The sequence below is a fragment of the Camponotus vicinus genome, unplaced genomic scaffold (assembly GCF_025532165.1).
Source record: "Camponotus vicinus isolate PSW18456_S1 unplaced genomic scaffold, iyCamVici1.0 SCAF_11, whole genome shotgun sequence".
NCBI lineage: Eukaryota > Metazoa > Arthropoda > Insecta > Hymenoptera > Formicidae > Camponotus > Camponotus vicinus.
The window spans coordinates 7,377,201-7,403,675 of NW_028141947.1; the positions used below are offsets into that span (position 1 = coordinate 7,377,201).

The window sequence follows — 26,475 nt, forward strand, 5'->3', positions numbered from 1 at the left end:
ATCATTGCTGGGGCGCGCATGACATACTCCAGCAATTTATTAAGGAAAATGAAATGGATATCGCTATGGTTACGGAGCCGGTATACATACCAGAAAAAAATTGGACGTGTAGTAAAAATAAAGCAGCGGCAATACATTGGTCAAATAATGTTAAAGTAAGAGTAAGGGAAATTTTTAAGGAAGAAGAATTTATAGCAATTGAGGTTAAGGATGTTGTTTTAATCTCATGTTATATCTCACCAAAGACAAATTTAAGGGAATTTTCAAAAATTCTAAAGAAAATGGACTCTAACATAACAGTGCTAGAAAATAGGAAATAGATAATATTGTGCGGAGATTTTAACGCTCACTCTGTAGCATGGGGGTCTAAGTACACGACTTGTAAAGGAGATAGGCTAGCAAGTTGGACAGAAAAAAATAATTTAATCTTAATGAATGAGGGAAATTCACCGACTTGTGTTAGACCTCAGGGCATATCGATCATCGACTTGACATGGGCAACACCGATAGTGGCAAACAGAATCAGAGACTGGAAGGTAAAAGTAGGGAAAGCTCTCTTTGTCGGATCACAATTACATCACGTTTACGTTAGATACAGGAAGAACGGATGAGGGTAGGTCGACACCAAACAAAAATACAGGTACAAATAACAAGGGCGGTAACAACACGAGTGTCAGGTGGAAAATGGATCAGGAAATCTACGACCAGGTTTTGGAATGGAAGTGTAGTATGTATAACAACAGAGAAAGGATGGAGGAAGGAAGCGAAGAAAAGGATGCAGAGTGGATCCAGCAGACAATGATCGAGGCGGCGGATGCAGCAATGCAGAGAGTTAGGAGGGGTTCCAACCATTCGAAAAGACAGGTTTATTGGTGGTGTGATGACATAGCGAAAGCGAGGTCTAGGTGCATACAAGATAGAAGGAAGTGGACGAGGGTGAAAACCAAGAAGAAGAAAAAGGAAAGGATACAGAGGGGAAACGAAGTGGATCTGGACAATCTGCGCCGTTTGGAAAGAAACTACAAGAATAGCAGGAAAAAGGTAGTGAAGGCAATCTATAAAGCCAAGGAGGAAGCCTGGAAGGAACTGATCAAGGAAATTGATAAAGATCAGTGGGGAACTCCCTATAAAGTAATTATGAATAAACTGAGAACTGCTGGCCCGGGTTTAACGGAAACTCTAGAAGGCGACAAACTGGAGAAATTAATTTTTAAGCTCTTTCCTCGAGAGACGGAAGAAGTACAGGAAGAGGAAGTGAACGTAGGAGCATGAAAAGAGGAATGGGATATCAGTACGGAAGAGTTATATAACGTTATAAGAAGGAAACGGAAGAACACAGCGCCAGGACCAGACGGAATTACCATAAGGATGTGGAGGAAGGTGCCAGGTAAAATGATTGAGAGGCTGACGGAAATAGCAAATAAGCTGTTGAAAGTAGGTAAATTCCCAAGGAAATGGAAATTAGCCAAGTTAGTGCTAATACCTAAAGCTAAAAATGATGAATCAGACACTCCAAAAGCGAGACCTATATGTCTGATAGATGATATCGGGAAATGCCTCGAAAAAATTATTGTAGAGAGGATTGACAACTGGATGGAATATATGGTGGAAAGAGGGCTTGCTTTCGCTGCCATTGGAAGAAACCAGTATGGTTTCAGGAAAAACAGGTCTACAATCGACGCATTAAATAGAGTAAAGGAAATTGTGGAAATGGCTAGGAAAGAAGGTGATACAACAGTGATGATAAGCGTGGATATTGAAAACGCTTTTAACAGCATACCATGGTCTGAAATTAGAAAAATGCTAAGGAGGAAAAGGGTCCCTATGTATCTAATTAAAATATTAAATAATTATTTCAAGAACAGATATATAGAATATACAACAAGGGATGGATCGGTGACTAGAATGGAGGTACAAAGAGGCGTACCACAAGGCTCGGTTCTTGGACCACTAATATGGATAATGGTTTATGATAAAGTCTTAAAAGTAAAAAAGGAGGAAGGATGCGAAGTTGTAGGGTATGCGGACGATACAATTATATTAGCCGTTGCTTCTACGGACGAGGAGGCAAAAACGAGAGCGTGCATGCAAGCGGAAAGAACGATACATGAGATAAGGAAGCTGGGACTGAACGTCGCGCTGCAGAAAACGGAGGCTACTGTGTTCTACGGAAAAAGAGGGAAAAGGCCACCGAAAGAGGATTACATCACGATGAATAGGCAGAAAATAAAGATAGGGTCATCCATTAAATATCTTGGTGTGATCTTACACAGTAAGTTAGATTTTAGGGAACATTTTAGATATGTGTAGGGAAAGGCGGAAAAGGTCAGGCGGGCGCTAAGTAAGTTGATGCCTAATCTAAGAGGCCCGCACGAAAGTAAAAGGAGGTTATACACTTTTGTAGTACAATCAGTAGTCATGTATGGGTCGCCGATATGGTATGAGGCACTGGCAAAAAACTTAAGCGTGCAGAGACCCCTGCAAAAGATACAAAGACAGCTAGCAATTAAGATCGTGGCGGGATATAGAACCGTGTTTTACGAGGTAGCTACTAGCGAGGACACCCCCATGGATATTAGTTGCAAAGAAATATCAAAGGATATATAAGAAGATAGCGAAGACCAAAGAGGATAAGACCTGGAGCAAAGAGAAAGAGGAGGAGTTCAAAGAAGAAGAAGAACTAGACATGCAAAAGTGCTGGAAGAAAAGAATAAAAAAAGAAGACTTACCTGGTCCGAAGTTAAGAGCAGCAATATCCAAACGCTTCGAGGAATGGATGTCGAGAGGGCATAGTGGTATGAATTACCATATGACGCAGCTTCTTACAGGCCATGGATGCTTTAATGCATACCTGCAACGTATAAAGAAAATAGAATCAGCCATGTGTACGTACTGCTGTTGATTTATTGATAACGCGGAACAGGAGGAATGGGAACAGGACCTAGGGAGTTAGAGATTGAAAGCCACTACATACACATATAGACATTTACATTTACATGTAAAAGTGCACTTATGCAGATAGAGTCCAATTACGGACCAGAGTAACGCAAGGCGGAGTTAAGCAAACTACACACGGAAAGAGGTAAGAAGGAGAAGAAAGAAGGATAACCGGGATCGAGGAGAGGATCGGATGGACGTAGGAGAGACGCGGTCAAGGAAGGGTTGCCACTGGCACACTGAGGTTCGTACCAATGAAGGAATGCGATTGCAGTACCGTTGGTACGGACAACTATAGAGGAAGAAACACCGCCGATAAAGGGAGAGTTTTAGTCGGTAGTCGGTCGATTAATGACCGGAGTCCGACAGTACCCTGGGGTTTCCGCTCCCAGGGTCTGCGTAAATGCATTTCTCTTCCTTCCGTACGGTAAAAAAAAAAATAGGTAAGATTAGGTGGAGGTTGGAAAAAAACTGTCTCATTAAATGTCGATTTAGTGAGGGAAATTTTTTAAACCGGTTTTTTCGACGTTTTACGTCGCGGGGAGTGTTCTGAGAAAGTGAAATTTGGTGAGCTCTATACTATGTGGATATTTCGCAGGGAAGCCGTTAATAACAATTTATTAACATTAAAATGTGGTGCCGCTTGATCCTCCCTAGGGAAATGCCACGTGGCAAGCTTTGAACTTAATATATCGCCTAGGAACGGAAAATATTCGTTTCAAGTGTTTTGGACTAATGTGCTGTGGATAATTACATAGTGAGAGACATATATTTTTGTGTTTTTGTGCCTGGAATTGTTTTAATAAAGCTCTAAATAGTGGGTAGTGCTGTCTCTTTCTCTCTTGTGGAGAAATGTCACGGTCTGTTACGTACTGCATACAGTGAATTGAGACTGTTATCAGATTTGGTGATATGCTGTGTGTGATAATTGAACAATTGACTGCATTTTATGTGTTATTGCATTTGTTATTAGTCTTAATAAAAGATATTAACTTTTGGTGCAGGTGAAAGTGCAATTGCGCAGTGAACGATTTTAATTCGTACGGCGCAACGCGCGCGTGCACAAAACTGGGGTGGCAAGCCTGCCTGTTCTGCGTGTCATCAATACGTATGTGCGTGTTGCTCGTGATTTGGTTGGGGCGCAACGCGCGCGTGCTAAACAATAGGGTGGTAACCCTGTTACAATGAGTTCTGCACTAACTTGTACTTAAACATGTACTTTAATTATGGAAGTGTCTAACAGTAAATTAATAATATTAATAATTGTCATAGATGAAGTGATATGATAAACCCTTGATGGACAATCAATGACGTAAGACTCTATGAACATTTATTAGACGGCAGAAGTTCTATAATTACAACTATTGTGTTTATTGCGCTTATAGACTTTAAACATTAATTTGTTTATTATGTGGTTTATAGCATTTTCTACAATAATGATTTTAGCTATCCCTGTGAGGTATGCTGCTGAACTTAATTGAATTTACTTTTGTAGCGGCTACCCTGTGAGGAACATTATATATATATATCTTCAAGAGAATTGCATTGTGGACACATGAAGCATTCATCGTGCAATGGATTTGACAGATAAATATGTACTGCATTAGAACTACGTACATAATTTATACTATATTATACAACTGCTATATAGTTCAATTTGTTAATCTATCATTGTATTTACATATGAACTTTAGTTTATGGATATCTACATTATTGACTGATTAGTTTCTGTGTTCAGTGGTGTGATAGTTATCATAAGTCATATTGGATTATCTGAATATTTCTAATGGAATCGTGAAAGACACATAATTATTAGAATGGATATGATGCAACAATTGACAGCGTGTTTTAGTATACTGGCAATGCGATGATGGACACTCCGTGCATTTGGTAACAAATGTTCAACGTGCAGTGTCGTATTCATCGTTGCTGTGGCGAGGAACGTTCTGCGTAGGAGTGGAAAAAATATTCTTCATGATCAGAATTCGAGTTCGTGGGAGAGCTTTACACACCCAGGGATTATGCAGTAGACAACTCAGAATCGTACAACGTAGGACATAAGATAAGTCTCGTTGTGGTGTCTGTAGACAATTATCTGTTAATTTCTACTGTGTTTATAAAACAACAATAAACTTGGGTGTAATTGGCTCTTCCGGCCTTTACCTAATGTTGCACTGCGTTAACCCCTATGTAATATTTACAGTAGGATAATTGAGATGAACTGGTACATCATTACTTTACTGTAATAGCAACTCGTGGCGGGGCATCTCGTGCATTTGGCAACAAATGTTCATGTACGATGCTCATATCCTCGAAGCTCTCGATGAGGATCTCAACACATGAATAAATATTCATTGTGACCGGAACTTTATGGCAGTATTTGGCGAGGGGAGAAGCGAGCGGTGGACCTATGTGTATCTGGGATATATAATAAGTGTCGATTGCTCGCAAACTCATGATACTCGTCTAACTGTGCTGATGTCCTTCTTTAAATATAAATAAATATTCACATAACGTAGTGATCTAGCAAATTAGACAATCTATTACAGTTACTCTAAGCTTTGCTTGCTTAGCTAGTTCTTTATTTAATGTGTCAAACATATGCAACACACTGTCTACATATAGATATCTAAGAAGATATTTACAGTCTTGAACTAATACTTATTTATAAGAATATTGATATATAATTGCGGGTGAATTATACAAATGATGTGTAAAGATAGCATTACACTAAGTGGTTGAGTACCTTGAATCTCTAATATATTGGCATTTAAATAATTTCTGTTATAACATATGTTATGGACTTTGTCCATAACATGTTTTCAATTTATGTAATGAATTGACAGACTTACAGACTTATATTAACTTAACATAGAGTCGATTAATTAATTGATTGATCAATTAATTGACTTAAAACATTTGTACTTGTACAAAACAATTTATTAATAATTGTTTTACTATCATCTAGTGGCCAGTAACATTATAGATGATTTGCAAGATTTTCCGTCCTTGTGTCAGATATATAATGTGTGGATAATAGCAGTTACGATGGTATATGAAGTTTCAGTTGCGATTCTTCTTGAAAGGTTGCCCATAGATACCTTAAAGTGTATATTATATTAAAATGTGTCTAATTTATATACATTAGTTTCGCTACACTTAATCGTGTAAGATTTTAGTTGGCTAATTGATGACTTTTTGTAAATTATGAGCAGTAATCTTCGATAATTTGCTGATAGCTTTTGTAGCGTATAGATAACACAGCATTTAATTGATATTGACCGGCAACAATGAAAATTAGCCCAGTGATGATTGGTTGATTAATAACTTAAAATATCGGTACTTATATAAATAATTTAATAATAAGAATTGTCTTATCACTGTATGGCAGTTGATAGTATTATTATTAATTATAAGATTCTTTGCCTCTTGGTCATATATGTAATGTATGATTTCTAACGGACTTTGGCTGCATATGAAGTATCAGATGTGACCTTTCCCTTGAAAGGCTCTTTATGAACGGTCACCCATTATTTGAAAGTGCATATTAATAATAAGTTCAGACGTCTGTCACACTAATTATAATAGATTAGATGGTCAAATTGATGACCTTTGTAAACTTGTGCAGTGATATTCGATAAATTGTTGATAACTCTTATAACTAATGGATAATACAACATTTAATTGTAATAATTAAATTTACACTAGTGAGGATTGGTTAATTAACAGCCTAAAACATTTGTACTTACATAAGCAACTCAATAACAATTGCTGTATTATTATCTAGTGGCTAATAACATCACAATTTATCTACAAAACTATTTAGATAGGCAATGTGGATATTGGCGGTTTTGACTGCATATGGAGTCACAGTGGTAGTTTCTCTCGTGTGCCTGTCCATATGTACCTGAAAAGTACATATTACATTAAACACGTAGAATTATGTACATTAGTTTTGTTATATACTAGACAACTGGTGGCTGTTGATAATATCATTGAATAATAGTCAATTTATTTCTTGTTGTTGAACCATCATAATAAATTAATAAGATAATTTAACAGTAATAAACGACTTACATAGGTTACTTATATAAAAGATAAGAGCTTGACTACTTATATAGTTGATTATATAATAATATAATAAGTAGCTTATAATATATCCACTCAATTGCGGTAAAAATCTGGTTATATCCTGATTTTATGCTATTAGGTGACATAAACTCCTTTATGGATGGCCGCCTTGTGGAATCTGAAAGTATTAATATAATAAAATACGAATAGATTATAGTTACATACGCTGGATTGATACATAAATATACGACATTGCTACTATCTACTAGAGATAATTGTCACGGACGACTTCCGCGCGATTTGCCGTCGGATAGTCGGAGTCGGGATCAGAGTTCGGTGGGCGGTCGAAATAAACGAGAGCGTGTAAATGAGAAAACAAAAGAATGATAGTTTATTAAATGTTACACTGTTGTTCGTGTCGCGTGGATATGGGCGAGCGCGAACTACTCGTTGATTCGTTCGCCTGCAATCGGTTTCGGTTCGCGAGATGTGCAGCTTTAAGTCGCGTTTCGATATATCTCGCCACGCGTTCGCACGATATGATACTTATATACCGCGCGTGTTTACAATTCACCGCGGTCAATGACCGTTTGACGTAGCGCGTGTCTCGGCGGTTTTTGTCGCGCGTCTGGGCGATAGGTCTAGCCCCGTTTTTACGCGTATCGTAGCGTCGTTTTCGCGGAAATGTTTTTATGTTTCCCGGTTTCGGATGGAATGTTCTCGGGAACGCCGTGCCGACGAGAATTCTCGTCCGAGGTAGCTCTCCTCTCTACCTCGAGTTAGATGCACCGGCGTTTAGGCGGTCGGATGTTAGACCGATATCGAGATCTCTCGATCGAACCGGAGTGCACTCTGATTTGGTTTCTCTCGGTCGGAAGAATGCTCAGATGGAAGGAGCCTATGTCAAGAATCAAGAGTGCTCAATGGAGGAAGAGTTCTCTCTACCTCCGGATCTTGAAAGCTGGCTAATTCTTTGGAGCGGTCTAGGTTTCGGATCGTTTCACTTGCGTGAGCGGATAAAAAGAAATAGGTCCTTAATTCGCCGAATGCGGCCTTTTTATACCGGCTAATTACCCGCGTCGGCGCGCGGCGGTATTACCCCTTCCGAACGGGTTTCGGAAAAACTGTACGGTCGGGCCCGTTCGGAGGGGTTCGGGAAGTGCGCCGAACGCGGGTTTTCGCCGGTCGGCGGTTCGGGCCGCATCGGCGACGCTCGGTTCCTTTCGGCTAATTTAGCCTAACGGCTTAAAACCGTTTATGCGGTACGTTCAAAACGTTTAAAAAATGTGGGCGCACCGCGCCCCTGCCTCTGCCCGGCGGGTGTTCTGCCAGACGGCAGCTTCCGGCGGATCGCATGCCGGGAAAACGATGCATCTCAAGGGGGTGCACGGGGTGCATCGTTACATAATTATATTGTTATTATCATGTAAACGGACTTGATGGATGGTCATTAGACTTTATATGTTAGTTACTGTATGGCGATACAACTTACAGTTACTAATACTATATGATATAGTGTAAAAGCACATATTTGTTATTGTTATTGAATTTAGTATACTAAGCCATAGGTTGATGTGAATTTGGAATCTTGTTATATTAATAAACAAGATAATATACAATCGTTGTGCTAATTTTGTTAAATAATTAACATATTTTGTCAGTAAGGCTGTTATAATAATTCAGTCCGGTGTCGACTACCTTTATATTAGAGTTTAAGATATTTACTATATTTAGATTGAGGTTGGTATCGCGTTTTGATTGCTTCTATTATTGAACCTCGTGACACTGTGTCTGAAATTATAACACAGATAATTACAATTACTGAATGTAAATCGATAAATTTAGTATTCAAAGACTACACTTGCGGATACTGTTGGTTATTTATAACAGCAAACTTCTGTTACTTGTTGTCATAGAGTTTATATCTTGTCAGCTACTGCGTTTGAATTGTTAAATATAAGCTCCTTATGCGGGAGAGTGGTGCGGCGTGGGGCTGTCACACATCCCTGGCTAACCTAGGCAAATCATTCTCCATTAATCCTATGTGTATGGAGGTATATTAAATAAATAGAGTACTTATTTAAATAAATCTTGGATGACTATTATCATAATAAAACATTTAAACAGTTAGAATACTTGCCATATGTCTATGTCTATAATAAACAGAAATAAATCCTGGATGTATGAGGGACCCCCGTGTATTTTTCCTTTTTCCGGCACTACTGTTTATTGCAGGGAGCACAAATAACGCGTCTGCTAACTTATTTTGTTACTAATTGTCGCAACACCTATGTTGAATAATCGATATATCGATTCGTCTGCACGCTTTCCCTCTTGCATATTCACAGCTTTTTGACGTCTCATCTCGATGTTCCTTTGGCTCCTATAAGTAAAGCGAGACATAAATATTATGGAAATGTTGTTAAATTGTTATAAGTGATGGCTGTTAATAGGAATTGCTGTCTCGAGAACGAGGGCTGCTTCGTGCTGTGACAGGTGGACTAGAACTACTTTGAGTATAGAGAGGAAAGTCACTAGACTGAAACCTTAAGCCGCGAACTCATGAGCAGTGTTCGTAAATTTAACATATGACGTCGAAAAATTGTAATACGCTTCTTTGAATAGATTTATAACAATCCCTGTGTACTATCAACATAAATTGGTATAAGTTAAAAATAAATTATATTTATAATAAATAATATTTATTTATTAAATAGGGACATTAAAAAATTTTGTTCTTAAAAGTTATAATACTTGTTAAAACAGATAAAATGTTGTAGTTAAGCCTAAATCGATAAGTTAAGTTATTATAATTTAGATTCTGCTATATAAGGTTGGTTTTCAAGCTTAGGCTGAAAAGGACTGCACCGATGCATACACCAATCGGAATACGTTTGGAAACCGAGGACCGGAAGTGCGGAGTTTGATCGTTGCGCAGTAGGTTTACATGCTTGGGAGGGGATGCGCGTCGGGTGGAATTGTAACTACTCGGCCCCCCCTTCCGGCCGTAAGACCAGAATTGAAATTAGGCTGCGCAGAAGTTTTTTACAGTGTATTTTGGATGCGCGATGGAAGGATAGGCTTTTTGTCGACCTAACCAACCCTCTCGCTGAACTGGATTTTGTTTTGATTATTAGCATTGAAATTAGGCTGCGCAGAAGTTTCTGACAGCGTATCTTGGATGCGCGATGGGGGGATAGGCTTTCTGTTGACCCAACTCACCCTCTCGCAGAACTGGAATTTGTTTTAGTATGAGATTAAGTAATCATAATAGGTTAGATACTAGTTATATAAGTTATAGAAATAAGAGGTAACCTGGTAAATCAAGAACATAGAGACTATTTAAGAACACGATAAGGCTAATATAAGATCTAGTGACAATTCATGCACTATAGTTATAAAATAGGAATTAGAACTAATTATACACGCTACGAAAAATTATAGGTAGTAGTATTAATTTAATATTACGTAATACTCAGTATGGGCGAGGTAAATCTGATTGACATCAGTGATTTTATGAGAAAATTAGTCGCAAATAATACCACTCCGGAAGATCTGGTTGCGTACGTTTTACGCAATCTATATTCAATGCAGTTATACGGTGGAGCATAGAATTGCTTTAAGAAATAACATCCGGGCCTGCATTGCATACGTCAAGCTCTTGTATGATTACGGACAGCACATGGGTCTTGCTCGTGCGTATCTGCTGCACCTATCAAGTTGCAGGAAGTGCGTGAACATGATCTGCAAATGGAAAACAGCGTGTTGAGAGGGCTTACATCCCCCCTGAAAGAGACCGCTCCGCAGAGTAATAATACGAGCCTCAGGCTGAAGAATAGAAGCGGATCAAGTGGTCAGGATAGCGACCCAGAACTGGAAGATCATCCTTGACACAAGGATGATCCAGGAAATTAAGAATTCCGAGATGGCGTTATTGGACATCAACAGAAGACTCGAAGAAAAGAAGAGCGTGTTAGAAGAACTTTAACAACAAATGGAGCATGCGTAAGTATATTCTTAACATCTATGGAACAGGGCATGTCCTCTTCAGATATGGAACACAGCACCGCAGATAGCTCCAGTAGGGTTGAGCGGACCCAGGTTTTCGAATCAACCAATCGCCCTAGAGGTGGTGGCGCTCGAATCTCGCCACCAAAAAATACACGAATGGAAATGCAAAAGGAAAATGAGATACACTTACCGTCTCAGGGGGCTTTCGGATCCTCCAGGGACCGGCACGGTGGCACGCCCGATGCCGCCGGGTCGACATCTGGCGAGGGCACTGTGGGAGCGGTCTCAGCTAGCGCTCCCACAGCACAAACAGTTACTGCTGAGAGAAGCGAAGCGAAGTCTCCGAGGTTGATAATCAGCGTGGAGCGCCTGCCGACGGCGAAAGCACAGCTGGATGAAGCCCAGGATCCTGAAAAAGAGGAAAAAAAGAGAAAGCACAAAGAACAAAAAGAAAAGCACTGGTCTCACCGGGAGCAATATCGCCAAGTGGAGAGGAACTCAGATAGAGAAAAGGAGGCCTCGAGAATGTCGATGAGGTTGAGGGAACGCAGTGAGGGAAGGAAGAAAGCGTGTTTAAATCCCATGGCGTTGGAGGAAGTAACCGGCGATTCGTCCGCGGCGGAATCATGGGAGGAAATTGAGGAAACGGACGGGAAGAAAGTAGGTAAGAAGAAGGATATAGGAGAGGAAAGGCTCGATGAAGAAGAGATGATTGAGGTTGGGAATTCAACAGAGAGAACAGAAAGTAAGAAGGAGATAGTTCCTTGGACAAAAAAGACAAGAAGTACGCCAAGGATGAAAAAAGGGAATAGGATAATAATCTCTAGCAAAGAGGAAGAGGAGAAAATGCTAGTTTATACTGAGGATGAAACACCTAGGAAAGGAAAGCAAAGAGGGAGTGCTAGAAAGCAAAGAAGGAAGGCGAGTCAAAGAGAAATGGAAGAGAGCAGGCGAAAGAAAGGGTCGAGTCAAATAGATCTAACAAAAGAGATAGAGGAAGAAGAAGACATGGAGATTGTGGAAGAAAGAAAGAAGCCAGGGGTAGGAAAGGAAAGGAAAATGATAGGTTTGAGGAAAGAAGCAAAAAGTGAATACGAATATTTAGGGATGCTGACGCAGGAGCTGAAGGATTATGCCGTAATGCTTTTGAAGGATGCGGAGACGGTGAGGTTGAAAATAAAAACAATGCAAGGAGGACTGAGCGGAATTTTGAAGGACAGAATTACCGGTCTTAGAGGGGTGATAGAGTGTCTTATTGAAAAATTAGAGGATAAAGGCTACACTGTATATTATAAGATAAAGAATAGTGAGTTGATGTCTGAAAATAGACGATTGAGGAAAGAGGCTGAGAAGTGGGAACAGGAAAGGATCATGAAAGACAGGGAAATAGAATCTTACAGAACATGCATGAAGAGGCGGACAATAGATATGTGGAGGCGGAGAAAAGGATAAGAAGGATGTACAAGAGAGGTAACGAAATGGAGGAAGAAAAGAATAGAGATAACGATGAAAAACAGGAGAGGACGGGGGAGGCTCACTCAAGGCGCGGGAGTCTGAGGTTTGATGAGGAGGAGAAGATCGATTTTGCGGAAGAAACCCCGCAAATTAGAAAAAATTTAGATGACCAAAAATGGCCGGCAATAAGGCCGTCTATACAAGGAAAAAGCCGCATACTTACATTGCCTGGAAAGATGAAAACTCCAATGAGGTTGGCCCGGGGGCAGGAGGAATCCGATGATGAGACGGCTCCGAGATCCGGAAACCTAGTGACGAGATAGCGAAGAGACCCTTGGGGACGAGTGTCGAACCTGAAAAAGAAAAAAAGAGACAAATTAGTAGAAAAGAAGAAGAAATGGAAAAGATCAATAGACAGATTAAAATACTGGAAGATGAGAAGAGAAGAATTGGAGAGGGAAAAATAGCAGGAAGCGGAAAGCCGAGGATAATAAGCGACGTACAGATTGCACCACCGAGAGGCACGGAGCAAGATAAAATTACACAGGAGCAACAGCAGGATGGAGAATGGAGGAAAGTTAAGAACAGAAGAGGAAGGCAAAACGGCACGGAAGATAATAGAATAAGGACAAGAGGAAGAGAAAGACTGAGTAGTGGAACAAGGTTGAGAAGGCCTCCTAGAGCAGCGGTGGTAGCTATAAGAACAAGAAGTGATAATGTTAGTTACGCGGATGTTTTGAAGAAGGCGAGACAGGAGATCTCTTTAGGGGAGATAGGAATAGAAGTTACAAAAATAAGAAGAGGACTAAACGGAAGCGTAATGATTGAAATACCTGGACAGGAAAGCAGCGAGAAAGCAAAGGTGCTGGCGGAGAAACTGAGAGAGAAATTAGGTGAGAAAGAAATTGTGATATCTAGACCGATGGCGATGGCGGAGATAAAGATTACCGGCCTTGACGAATCGGTGACTAAGGAGGAAGTGGTGGACACCATAGTGGAACAAGGAGAATGTATGGCGGAGGAAATTAGAACTGGAGAGATTAAAGGGATGTATAACGGATTGGGAATGATCTGGGCTCGCTGCCCCTTAAGGGCAGCAAGTATTATGGCAAACGAAGGAAAGGTGAGGATAGGGTGGACAATTGCGAGGGTGGAATTGCTTGCAAGAAGACCATTGCAATGCTTTAGGTGCTGGGAGTACGGACACGTGAGGTTCGCATGTAAAGCCAGCGTGGACAGGAAGGGACATTGTTTCAACTGTGGTGGACAGGGGCACTCAGTGAGGGGGTGCAAAAGTGAGGAGTCAAGATGTGTAATTTGTGAGGACAAAGGATATCAGTTTAATCACAGGATCGGATCTAAATGGTGCAATTCAGTGAAACAAATGGAAAGAGGAAAACAGTCGCAAGTTACGAGAGGAAGACTGACGGAGGGAGAAATGGGAAAGAAGAGAGAAGAGAGAAGGACGGAAAGGAAGACAGATAAAGAGTGGAAGGACGAGGAGAAAATGGAATATAATAATGAGTGATTATAACATCGTGCAAATCAATTTAAATCACTGTTGGGGGGCGCACGATATGCTGCAAAATTATATGAAGGAAAAGGATATAGATATTGCTTTAATTGCGGAGCCAGTGAGCATACCGGATGGAAATTGGACGGGAAGCAACAATAAAGGATCGGCAATTTTCTGGTCTAATAAAATCGGGGAAAGAATTAAGGTTGCATTCAAGGAAGATGAGTTCGTGGCAATAGAACTGAGGGAAATGGTAATAATTTCCTGTTATATATCACCGAAGAAAATCTTAAGGGAATTCTCTAGGACACTGAAGGAATTGGAAAATAGCATTAGAACATTAGAGAAGGGAAAACAGGTTATTATAGGTGGAGATTTTAATGCCCACTCGCTAACCTGGGGATCCAAACGTAACACGGACAAGGGGATAAGGCTCGCGAAATGGGCGGAGAGGAATAATCTAATCCTGAAAAACATAGGGGATTTACCGACGTGTGTCAGACCTCAAGGGGTATCTGTAGTGGACCTAACGTGGGCAACACCGAGTGTAGCGAACAGGATAAAGGAATGGACGGTGGAGGAAAGGTAACTTTTGTTATCGGATCATAACTATATCACGTTTATGATAAAAGGAAACGGAAGGAAAGGATAGGAATCAAAGGGTATAAGCAGAAAGGATAGAGGCACCACGAATAGAAGGTGGAAATGGACACGTTAGAACAGGATATATTCGACGAGGTCCTGAGGTGGAAGTGCGATATGCATAAGATAGGCGAATGGACAGCGGAGGTATATGAAAGGAAGGATATAGAATGGATTCAGGAAACCATGACCGAAGCGGCGGACGTAGCGATGAAAAGGGCAAAAAAGAGGCCTAACAAAAACCAGGTCTATTGGTGGAACGAGTCTATTGCGGAGGCTAGAGCTAAGTGTATTCAGGATAGGAGAAAATGGACAAGGGCGAAAACAAGAAGAGGAACATGGACAGGATGCAGAGAGGAAAAGAGGTTGACGAGGGAAATCTATGCCACTTAGAGGGGGAATATAAGAAGAGTAGAAAAAAGGTGGTTAAAGAGATTTATAAGGCAAAAGAAGAAGCTTGGAGGGAGCTTATAAGAGAAATTGATGAAGATCAGTGGGGTAGACCGTACAAGATCATCATGAACAAATTGAGATCGGCGGGTCCGGGATTAACGGAAACATTAGAGGAGGATAAATTGGAAAAATTAATCACCAAGCTATTTCCACGAGAGACGGAAAAGATGGACAAGGAGGTGGTGAAGATAGAAAGATGGAAGGAGGAATGGAATATTAGTGAAAGGGAAATGTGTAATACGATTGGAAAGAAGAAAGGAAACACAGCACCTGGTCCGGATGGTATAACAGCAAGGATGTGGAGGAAAGTGCCCGGTAGAATGGTTGAAAAAGTGACTGAAATAATGAATAAACTACTGAAGAAAGGAATAGTCCCTACTAAATGGAAGGTCGCGAGGCTGGTGTTAATACCCAAAGGAAAGCAGGACGAGTCAGATATACCTAAGGCAAGGCCCATATGCCTGATCGACGACATTGGAAAGTGTTTAGAAAGGATCATCGTGGAAAGGGTAGATAAATGGATGGACTATATGTACGAGAGAGGATGCGCCTTTAGAGCTATTGGGAAAAATCAGTTTGGTTTCCGGAAAAATAGATCGACAATTGATGCACTGGACAAAGTCAGAGGCATGGAAGAGGCCAGGAAGGAAGGGGACACAGTAGTAATGATTTGCCTGGATATAGAGAACGCGTTTAACAGTATACCTTGGATAGAAATCAGGAGAATGTTAAAAAAGAGAATGGTTCCTAAATATCTAATCCGAATGTTAAACAGCTATTTTAGGGATAGGTACATAGAATACGCTACAAGGGATGGATCCACGGCAAGGATGGAGGTGCAGAGAGGAGTACCGCAAGGTTCGGTTCTTGGCCCATTGGTGTGGATTATGGTATATGACACGGTTCTTAAGGTAAAAAAGGAGGAAGGATGCGAGGTGATTGGCTACGCGGATGATACGGCAATAATCTCGGTAGGGGCCACGTACGAGGAAACTAAGCTGAGAGTGCCTGTATACAAGCAGAAAGGACGATTCATGAGATAAGGAAACTGGAGTTGAGGGTGGCAGTTGAGAAGACGGAGGTATGTGTATTTCAGGGAAAGTAGGGGAAAAGATCGCCCAAGGAGGATGTACTCATGATGGATGGGAAAGAAATAAAGATAGGAAGGAAGCTGAAATACTTAGGAGTGATATTGGACACCAGGATGGACTTTAAGGAACATTTCAAGTACGTACAAGGGAAGGCAGAGAAGGTGAAGAGAGCTCTGTGTAAATTGATGCCTAACCTCAGAGGACCACACGAAAGTAAGAGGAGGTTATACGCGCACGTAGTGCAGTCGGTGGTAATGTACGGGGCACCGATCTGGTACGAGGGAATGGTGAAGAATATGAGTATACAAAGGCCATTACAGAAAGTGCAGAAACAACTAGCAATAAGGATAATAGCGGGATATAGAACGGTAGCTTATGAAGTCGCAATCTTGCTAGCTAGGACACCACCGTGGAACCTAGTGGCAGGGAAATTCCACAGGATTTATGGAAGGATAAGAAGGGCTAAAAGAGAGAGGACATGGAACAAGGAAATGGAAGGAGAGATAAAAGAGGAAGAAGAGATAGAGATGCAAATGCGTTGGAAAGCAAGGATCAGAAGAACAGATCTGCCGGGACAGAGGATAAGAGGTGCAATTGCGGATAATTTCGAGGAGTGGATGGGGAGGAGATATGGAGGTATTAACTACTATCTGACCCAGTTACTGACGGGCCACGGCTGTTTTAACGCCTACCTGCAGAGGATGAGGAAGGTCGAGTCGGCGATGTGCGCGTATTGTATGAGAGCAATGGATAATGTGGAACATACTATGACGGAGTGTGAGGAGTGGAATACGGATAGGGATGCATTAAAAGAGGCGATAAATGACGTAATAAACACGGAGAGTATAGTCACGGCACTGTGCTCGGGAGAGGAGGGATGGCAGGCCGTTAACAGATTTGCGCAACAAGTCATCGGTAAAAAGGAAGAAGACGAAAAGATAGAACAACAAAGGAAGAGACAGGAGGATAGACAAAGGAGGACAGGAGGATAGAGAATGGAGGACGAAGAGGACGGTCACGCCCAGAGGACGGAAGAGGAACTGGACGAGGATGAGGAGGAGGAATGAGAGGAATGGATGCAAGACCCGAGAGGATAGACACAAAGTTCACTAATCAAGAACAGGTTCCAAGAAGGAAAAAGTATAGGATCAAGCGAAGAAGAGAAAATGGAGGAGAAGCGGAGGAGGAAAGATTACCAACCTGATAAATAAGACGTCCGCATCGAAGAAGAAATGCGTACGCAGTACATTTGATTCGGACAGGTCTGAAGGCAGGAACGCCGTCGATACAGGGAGAGTTTTAGTCGGTAGTCGGTCAGTACTGACCGGAGTCCGACAGTACCCTGGTTCCGCAGCCAAGGTCTGCGTAAAAGCATTTCTCTTCCTTCCGTACGGTAAAAAAAAAGAAGGTTAGATTAGGTGGTATCGCAGTAGCAGTTGCACTTGATATACGCAACGCGTCAACAGTATACCATGGAGGGTAATACGCAGAGCGCTGAGGCACGGGGGTTATCCTGAATATCTGAGGAGAATTTTAGATTCTTACCTATCAGATAGAATAATCAGTTAAACGGAAATAGATGGACGACAACACACGAGAGCCATGGAAGCCGGCGTGCCTCAGGGCTCTGTACTCGGCCCGGTATTATGGAATATCGCGTATGATAGCGTCTTAAGAATGGCAGAGGATGAGGAATCCTGCGAAATCGTATGTTATGCTGACGATACTATTGTTATTGTAACCGGAATGAACGTAATGCAAACACTGCTTAAAAGTAGGGTATTTACAACTCGCGTTATAAATCACATCAGCAGGTTAGGACTCTCCGTAGCTGTAGAGAAAACGGAAGCCATAGTCTTTAGAGCCAAGCGAATAGATGGCATCCCTGATTCGATAACTGTAAACGATGTTATCATTAAATTTTCGACCAGCATAAAGTACTTAGGTGTGATGATCGATCCAGACTGGTCGTTTAAGGAACATCTTAAATATGTGGAAAATAAGGCAGGTAAAGTAATTAGAGCGCTAAATAGGCTCATGCCCAACTTGCGAGGGCCGGACGAGAGAAAAAGAAGGCTGTTTGCTAACTCGGTGTATTCTGTAATTCTATATGGAGCACCAGTATGGGGGAATACACCCCTGTTGAGGCGAGCAAGGCCTCCTTTAAGTAGTTTAGAGCGTTCCGTTGCACAACGTGTAATATCCTCGTATAGAACGGTATCTAAGGATGCGGCGCTCTTGTTGGCCAGAATTCCTCCACTGTGTCTCTTCGCGCCTATGCGGAAACGTGTTTATGAGAATATCCAAGAACTTAAGAATAACGGAGAATACTCGACTAGGACGAAAAAAGCGATGATAGAGCAAGAATTCTCTAGGATGTGCGATCAATGGCGAGCTCAACTAGAAAGACCAAATAGGCCCGGAGAGCACACGAAACTCGCGGTCGTTCCACACATGGAGGCCTGGCTTGCAAGAGAGGCAGGGAGCTTGTCGTTCCATGTCACGCAGCTGATGACTGGACACGGCTGCTTTGCTAGGTTTCTCCGGCGTGGCAAAAGAGAAACCGCGAACTGTGACTTTTGTATGGAAGATGAAGACGACGTAACGCACACTCTTAAGCGATGCCAGAGCTGGAATACGCAGAGAGCACAGCTTCGGGCAAGTCTTGGGCTCGATGCGGATTTTGCCCTTATGAATATTGTCGGCGTTATAGTTACGGCAGGGAAAAAATGGTTAGCCTTTTCTGTTTCTGCGGAAGAGATTATGAATAAGAAAGAGGAGGAGGAGAGACGCAGGGAAAGGGAAAGGGTTCTCTCCCTCTTTCCACCTCCCGACAGGGATGACGTGTCTTGACATTAGTATTAAGGCATGTGATACATTCGACACGTTTTCCCTTATCGTTCTTTAGATTTTTTATATAATAGTTATTTAGCTATTTCTGTTTGTAGTTTAGTTTAGCTTCTTAATTAATTATTAATTTACATATATCAATTTATACTTAATTTGTACCTATTATTTAGTTTTATTTTTTATTTTTAATTTATTTATTGTGCGATGTACTGGCGGGCGGGTGGTTCGCGGAGGGCGTCAAGCGGTGGTTGGCTGTCCTTCGTGAATTGCCTCTGCTGGAACAGTATTGTGTTCTGTTCGGCTGTGTGTGCGGTTCACCGCTTTGGTGGTACTATCTTTGGTCAGTACGGAACTGAAGTCTTTCCTCTCGTTCCCAGCTCTTATTGAGGGTTCTATGGCGTTGCTGCGCGCAACGGTGTTACGTGGAAATCCTTATTTATTCATTTATTTGCTTTTCCTTTATTTGTTATTTTAGTTGTGGGGCTGGTTTGGGTCCGTCCTGCGGACTCAAATTCAGCTCCATAAGTCTTATTTTTATGATTTTACGGATCATTTAATTTTCTCTTTATTTCTTTTCTTCTTCTATTCTTTTGGCTGGGAGGGAGAGAATGATGGATTACGGAGGAGTTAATTTGGGCTGCGGTTCATCGGGAAGTTATGCGCCAGCGGTTCCCCGGTGGACTGCGAGTTAGGTCCGCGGTGTTTCGCGATGAGGAGGGGTTTTTAGCGGGTGAGTCCCGCATAACCCAGCCATACGGGTGGCTGGGTATGCATAATGCATTTTCCCCTCCTCCGCAAAAAAAAAAGGTTAGATTAGGTGGGGAGGTTGAAAACTATCTTCGTAAGGGTATAGTTTTAATTTTGGTGTACCGAAAAATCGGGTTTAAATGGTTTTAAATGGCCTAAAACGCGTTTTGGAATATAACTGTGGTGAACTATTTTCGTGAAGCGTCACAGGAAATGTGGATTTTGTAATTGGAAGTCTTAAACACTTATTATTAACATTTATAGGTGATCTAACCTCTTTCTTTCTAGTGACATTTGCCACGTGGCAGGTAACCTGACATTATACTTGAGTGAGGTGAAATAACATCTGCCAACAATTGTAGGGGAAGGATATTGTGGGTTGATTTATTCTGTGTGATTGCTGAGATCTAAAACACATGAATAACTCAAAGAAACAAGTTGAGATTTACTTAGTGACATTTGCCACGTGGCACGTATGTACATATCGATAACTCGGTATTGTTATATGCGATATAAAAGACTAAGTTGTGTGTTATTCATATCTTTACGTGGAAAAACCCATTAAAAGGAAAACGCAGTGAGTGGTCTAAGTGTATAAAATCCGAAAGGTTAAAGGAATAAAGATACTATCGCCGTGCTTTGTGTCTAGTGACTTGTGCCACGTGGCATATGTCACAGAATGCAGTTGGTGCAGTTTAACGCTAATATTCTTGATAATTCTCGACGGGGAGTCTAGTGAAATGCATAAGACCCGTCATGGCCCGTCAATAAGGTGAATGAATAATAAATAATATTTTGCGACTCTGCACTTGATCTGGGGAAATTCACTAGTGGACATCTATAGTATGTGTAATCAGTGCCGCATGACATGTACGGGGCACTGCATACAGTGATGTTTTGATACTGTTGTTATAAGTGATATAATAGACTAAACGTGACTTGTGCCACTTGGCATGTGCTTTATGTGACATGTGTCACGGAGTGAAGTTTAAATGTGCAGCCTGACGTCAATATTCTTGATAATATTTGACGAAGATACTTCTGAAAAGTAGACGAGACCCGTTATGTCACCATATGTGATAGAATATAAGGTGAACGAATAATAAAAATAACATTTTGCGAATCTGTGCCTGGACTAGTGAATTTCACTAGAGAACATATATAGTATGTGTAACTAATACTGCGTGACATGCGTGGAGCAATGCATGTAGTGATGTTTTGGGGTTCTTTCTTTATAATTGATATAATAGACTAAATTGTGAGTTAATTAGATCTTAATGCGAAACACTCATAAAAGAATCGTAGTGAGTGGACTAAGTGCCTAAAAACTGAAAGTTTAACGGAACAAAGATGTTATAGTGCTTTGCGCCTAGTGACTTGCGCCACATGGCATATGCCTTATATGGCATATGTCACAGAATGCAGTTTGACGCTAGTATTTCTGATAAATCTCGACGAGGAATCTATTGAAAAGCGGATAAGACCCGTTATGGCCTGTTAATAAGGTGAACGAACAACGAATGGTGTTTCGTGATACCTGTGATATGAGTGGTCGATACCACGCGGCAGGTGACTAGTAACTTGTACCAGGTGACATGCCTGGTACGGCATGTGCCACAGAGTGTAGTTTAAAGTGCAGTTTAACGTCAATATTCTTGACAACATTCGGTAAGGTTTTTCTGAAAAGCGGATAAAACCCGTTGTGGACTGTTAATAAGGTGAATGAATAATAATTAAGATTTTGTGACTCTGCACTTAGTCTGGGGAATCTCACTAGAGGACATCTATAGTATGTGTAACCAGTGCCGCGTGGCGCGTATGGGGCACTACATATAGTGATATTTTAGTAGAGTGATATTTTGGTACTGTTGTCACATGTGATATAATAGACTAACTGTGAGTTAATTATATCTTAACCACAAAAAGATACGTATTGTGTGGATAAGCGGTCAAAAAATTTGGGAAGATTAACGGAATAAAAAATATCTCCGTTTTGTTCTGTGTCTAGTGACTTGTGCCACGTGGCATGTGCCCTGTGTGGCGTGTGTCACGGAGTGAAGTTTAATGTGCAGCTTAACGTCAATATTCTTGATAATATTTGACGAAGATACTTTTTGAAAAACGGATGAGACCCGTTACGGCCTGTTTACATGGTGAACGAATGATGGCTCTTTGTGACCCTGTGTCCGGTCTAGTGATTTTCACTAGATGTCATTTGCGGCAGGTCGAGTAGCATATGCCTTATAGGTCATGCGTCGCTGGGTGAAGCCTGATGTACAACCTGACGTCAATACTCTTGATAAACTTGGCGAGGAGACTCTCGAAATATGAACGAGACCCGTCATGGCCTGTTAAGGAGAAAAATTACGAATAATATCTATTGACTCTGAGGCTGGTCTAGTGACGTTACTAAACGACATCAATAGTACGGGTAACCAATGCATAATAGTATGCATGGTAATTTACATATATGATAAGTGAATATACAGTTAGTGTAGCATAAAGTGCAGTTTGGTGTAAATGATATTGCGGTAATTAGCACCAGTATGCTTATTTACGCGTGAAATTGTTAAAGAGGCTTATATCATACGATGTGGTTAAGACTTGAAATATTAAATCCGTGATGAAGCCTCTACAAGTTACTTAATTGATTCGCATATGACTAAATGTATTTAAATTATAGTGACTTTCTTGCGCATTGTGCAGTGAACACGATTATGGCTGATGCGCAACCTGCAAGACAGTAAGAACGGATTATACGAATTTAGTATACAGGGCGATCCTGAAAAACGTTATGTCTTTAAAATGACGTATTCCTGACACCATTCTAAGACAATTTTTCCTTTACCAAAATTTGATTTGAAGCGTAGTTTTTGAATTATGAGCAAAAATAGTTAGTAAATCACGCGTCGGGTACAGAAGGCAGGCAGGAGCGGCGCGGCGTGCCGCGAGCGCGGGCGCAGCTGACCGCCCGACGGGTGATTATCACCGCATGAGTCGCTAACTATTTTATCTTATAACATAAAATTATGCTTTAAATAAAATTTTGGTAAAGAAGAAAATGTCTTAGAATTACGTCAGAAATACGTGTTCCTTAAAAAAACGTTATTTTAATAATGAAAAGTTGTTCCGGATCGCCGGCCGTCCGACGTTGCAATCAGCTGATTGCTACACGCGATGTGTGTATGGCGGAGTGTGTGCGTAAGAGAGAGAGAGAAAGAGAGAGAGAGAGGGAGGATAGGAGGGACAGACATTCATACACACGCACGCACTTTTTTCTCGCTCTCTTTCTCTCTTTTACGCAACACTCATACACTCTCTCATTCAGTCTCTCACTCACACTCTCTCGGTCACTCACTCACTCACTCACCTGCTTACTCACTTGCTCACTCACCTTGTAGCAGCGTAGCGAATCTTCATGCTATGTATTGTTGTTATCTGCTGCACGGTTATGATTGCTAGAGATGCGCGACACATCGAAATTTTTTCGATTATTAATCTCACATTCGATTGACACAATACAGATTACACGATAACGAGTTTACTGTTTATTCACTCACTATTGATTTATCGATACCAAAAATTACTTTCAAAGAAACGCGAATGCAAACAACACATGACTCGACGCGAAGCGACGGACCGCGGAGACTGCGCGACCACAAGAGTTATGTTGCCAGAAACGCGACACGCGACATCTAACAAACGACTTGCGCGTGGCGCGTGATTGAGTAAATAATAATTATTTATTATAATTAGAAATAGTTATTATTTATAATAAATAATTAATTTTTTAAGTATGTCATTATACGTTTCATGTTTTCTACCGCATTCGCAATGCGAAGGTTTTAGCCGATCGTTCGTCTTATCTCGCGTCAATCACGCGCCACGCGCAAGTCGTTTGTTAGATGTCGCGTGTCGCGTTTCTGGCAACATAACTCTTGTGGTCGCGCAGTCTCCGCGGTCCGTCGCTTCGCGTCGAGTCATGTGTTGTTTGCATTCGCGTTTCTTTGAAAGTAATTTTTGGTATCGATAAATCAATAGTGAGTGAATAAACAGTAAACTCGTTATCGTGTAATCTGTATTGTGTCAATCGAGTGTGAGATTAATAATCGAAAAAATTTCGATGTGTCGCGCATCTCTAGCAATCATAACCGTGCAGCAGATAACAACAATACATAGCATGAAGATTCGCTACGCTGCTACAAGGTGAGTGAGCAAGTGAGTAAGCAGGTGAGTGAGTGAGTGAGTGACCGAGAGAGTGTGAGTGAGAGACTGAATGAGAGAGTGTATGAGTGTTGCGTAAAAGAGAGAAAGAGAGCGAGAAAAAAGTGCGTGCGTGTGTATGAATGTCTGTCCCTCCTACCCTCCCTCTCTCTCTCTCTTTCTCTCTCTCTCTCTTACGCACACACTCCGCCATACACACATCGCGTGTAGCAATCAGCTGATTGCAACGTCGGACGGCCGGCGATCCGGAACAACTTTTCATTATTAAAATAACGTTTTTTTAAGGAATACGTATTTCTGACGTAATTCTAAGACATTTTCTTCTTTACCAAAATTTTATTTAAAGCATAATTTTATGTTATAAGATAAAATAGTTAGCGACTCATGCGGTGATAATCACCCGTCGGGCGGTCAGCTGCGCCCGCGCTCGCGGCACGCCGCGCCGCTCCTGCCTGCCTTCTGTACCCGACGCGTGATTTACTAACTATTTTTGCTCATAATTCAAAAACTACGCTTCAAATCAAATTTTGGTAAAGGAAAAATTGTCTTAGAATGGTGTCAGGAATACGTCATTTTAAAGACATAACGTTTTTCAGGATCGCCCTGTATATAAGTTAAGATAAGCAAAATAAAATATAAACATAATTACTTGAGAAATACAAACAGGGAATTGAGTAAATGAACTAGGAATATAGAAATTCTAATTATTTGCTGGATGGCTTTTTGCATGTTGTACACTTGGTATAATATGTTGGTTTGATTGTTTTGTTTGCGCTGCGTATGGACGTTGTTGGGATGCGCCGTGGCACCACTCTGGCGGACGTCAGGTGAGAGATTACCCTCTCACTTAAGCCTACCCGGTGTACAATAGTTTTCTTTCCTCCCTGTAGGCGGTAGCATCTTTGTAAAGCAACTCGCCTTGGCACCATAAGCTTGGGAGGCATGCTGATCTCCTGTCAAACAATAGCTATTAATGCGGATAGTCTCATAAATTTCTAGTGAGGTAGGAGCAATTGCTTATGTATATATACAGGGTGACCCATTTTAACTTAGGCAGCCAAATAACTCGAAAAATAAGCAAGATAGAGAAAAATGTTTTAGACAAAAGTTGTATGGTTTCGAGGGGGCCATAAGATGGTATCATTGGTTTGACCTTGAAGAGTCATTTGAAGGTCACGTGAAGGTCACTTCAATTTTTTTAAATGGAACATCCTATATATTTTTGTACATTCTTGTAGCTCATCTCGAGAGCTTTCCAAAACACTATAATTAAGTACATTTTCGTTAAGTACTTTTTGAGTTATGATGCTTGAAATAATTTCTTAATTTTACATAAACCGTAAAATATCTTGTAAAATATTCATTTTTCGATTATCTTACCTTAATACTTTTATGTACAAAATAATGAGAGGAATCAATTGGTGTAAAGAAAACACATAGTTGTTTTTAAGAAAAAATATGGAATTGTTAATTGCAAATTACATATTTTTTCTTCGAAACAACTATGTGTTTTCTTTACACCAATTGATTCCTCTCATTATTTTGTACATAAAACTATTAAGGTAAGGTAATCGAAAAATGAATATTTTACAAGATATTTTACGGTTTATGTAAAATTAAGAAATTATTTCAAGCCTCATAACTCAAAAAGTACTTAACGAAAATGTACTTAATTATAGTGTTTTGGAAAGCTCTCGAGATGAGCTACAAGAATGTACAAAAATATATAGGATGTTCCATTTAAAAAAATTGAAGTGACCTTCACGTGACCTTCAAATGACTCTTCAAGGTCAAACCAATGATACCATCTTATGGCCCCCTCGAAACCATACAACTTTTGTCTAAAACATTTTTCTCTATCTTGCTTATTTTTCGAGTTATTTGGCTGCCTAAGTTAAAATGGGTCACCCTGTATATATAATATATATATATATATATATATATATATATATATATATATATATATATATATGCTAATTACTTACTTGTAACAATACGCTGGAATGCCCCGTATACGATAACTGCAAAATTAGAGTCGTGCGTCTTCATTGGAATGTGACTTTTTATAAAGCAAGTTCTTTCCCTCGAATTGTACTAACAGAATAGTTTGAATCTTAACTTGTGACGTCATATATTATCCATATAATAACCGGAAATAGGGGGAAACATTATTACCAACCGTCGTGGCTACAACTCGAGAGGGAACAAATATTACAACGGAAAATCGGTACTGACATAGACGTTACCTAACAGACTATTGGAAATCGCATACCGAAAGTGCAAACTTTAAGCGCTGCGCGGTAGGTTTGCACGCTTCTCCGAGGATGCGCGTTATGTGGATCGTTATCATTATTTACCATATTACTGGAATACACATACCGGAAGTGCAATCTTTGAACGCTGCGCAGTAGATTTGTGGGCTTCTCTGGGATGCGCGTTGGGGTGAGACGACACCGCCATTTAAGGTACTATCTAGGC

At 40.8% G+C, this 26,475-nt stretch overlaps 1 protein-coding gene across 1 annotated transcript; it reads left to right on the forward strand.

The window, feature by feature from the left end:
* The first annotated feature begins 14,051 nt into the window (after positions 1 to 14,051).
* On the forward strand, positions 14,052 to 14,579 carry LOC145962258 (uncharacterized). The gene has a single exon (XM_083083220.1). The coding sequence runs from the start codon at positions 14,052 to 14,054 to the stop codon at positions 14,577 to 14,579; it is 528 nt and encodes a 175-aa protein (XP_082939346.1).
* Positions 14,580 to 26,475: the final 11,896 nt, after the last annotated feature.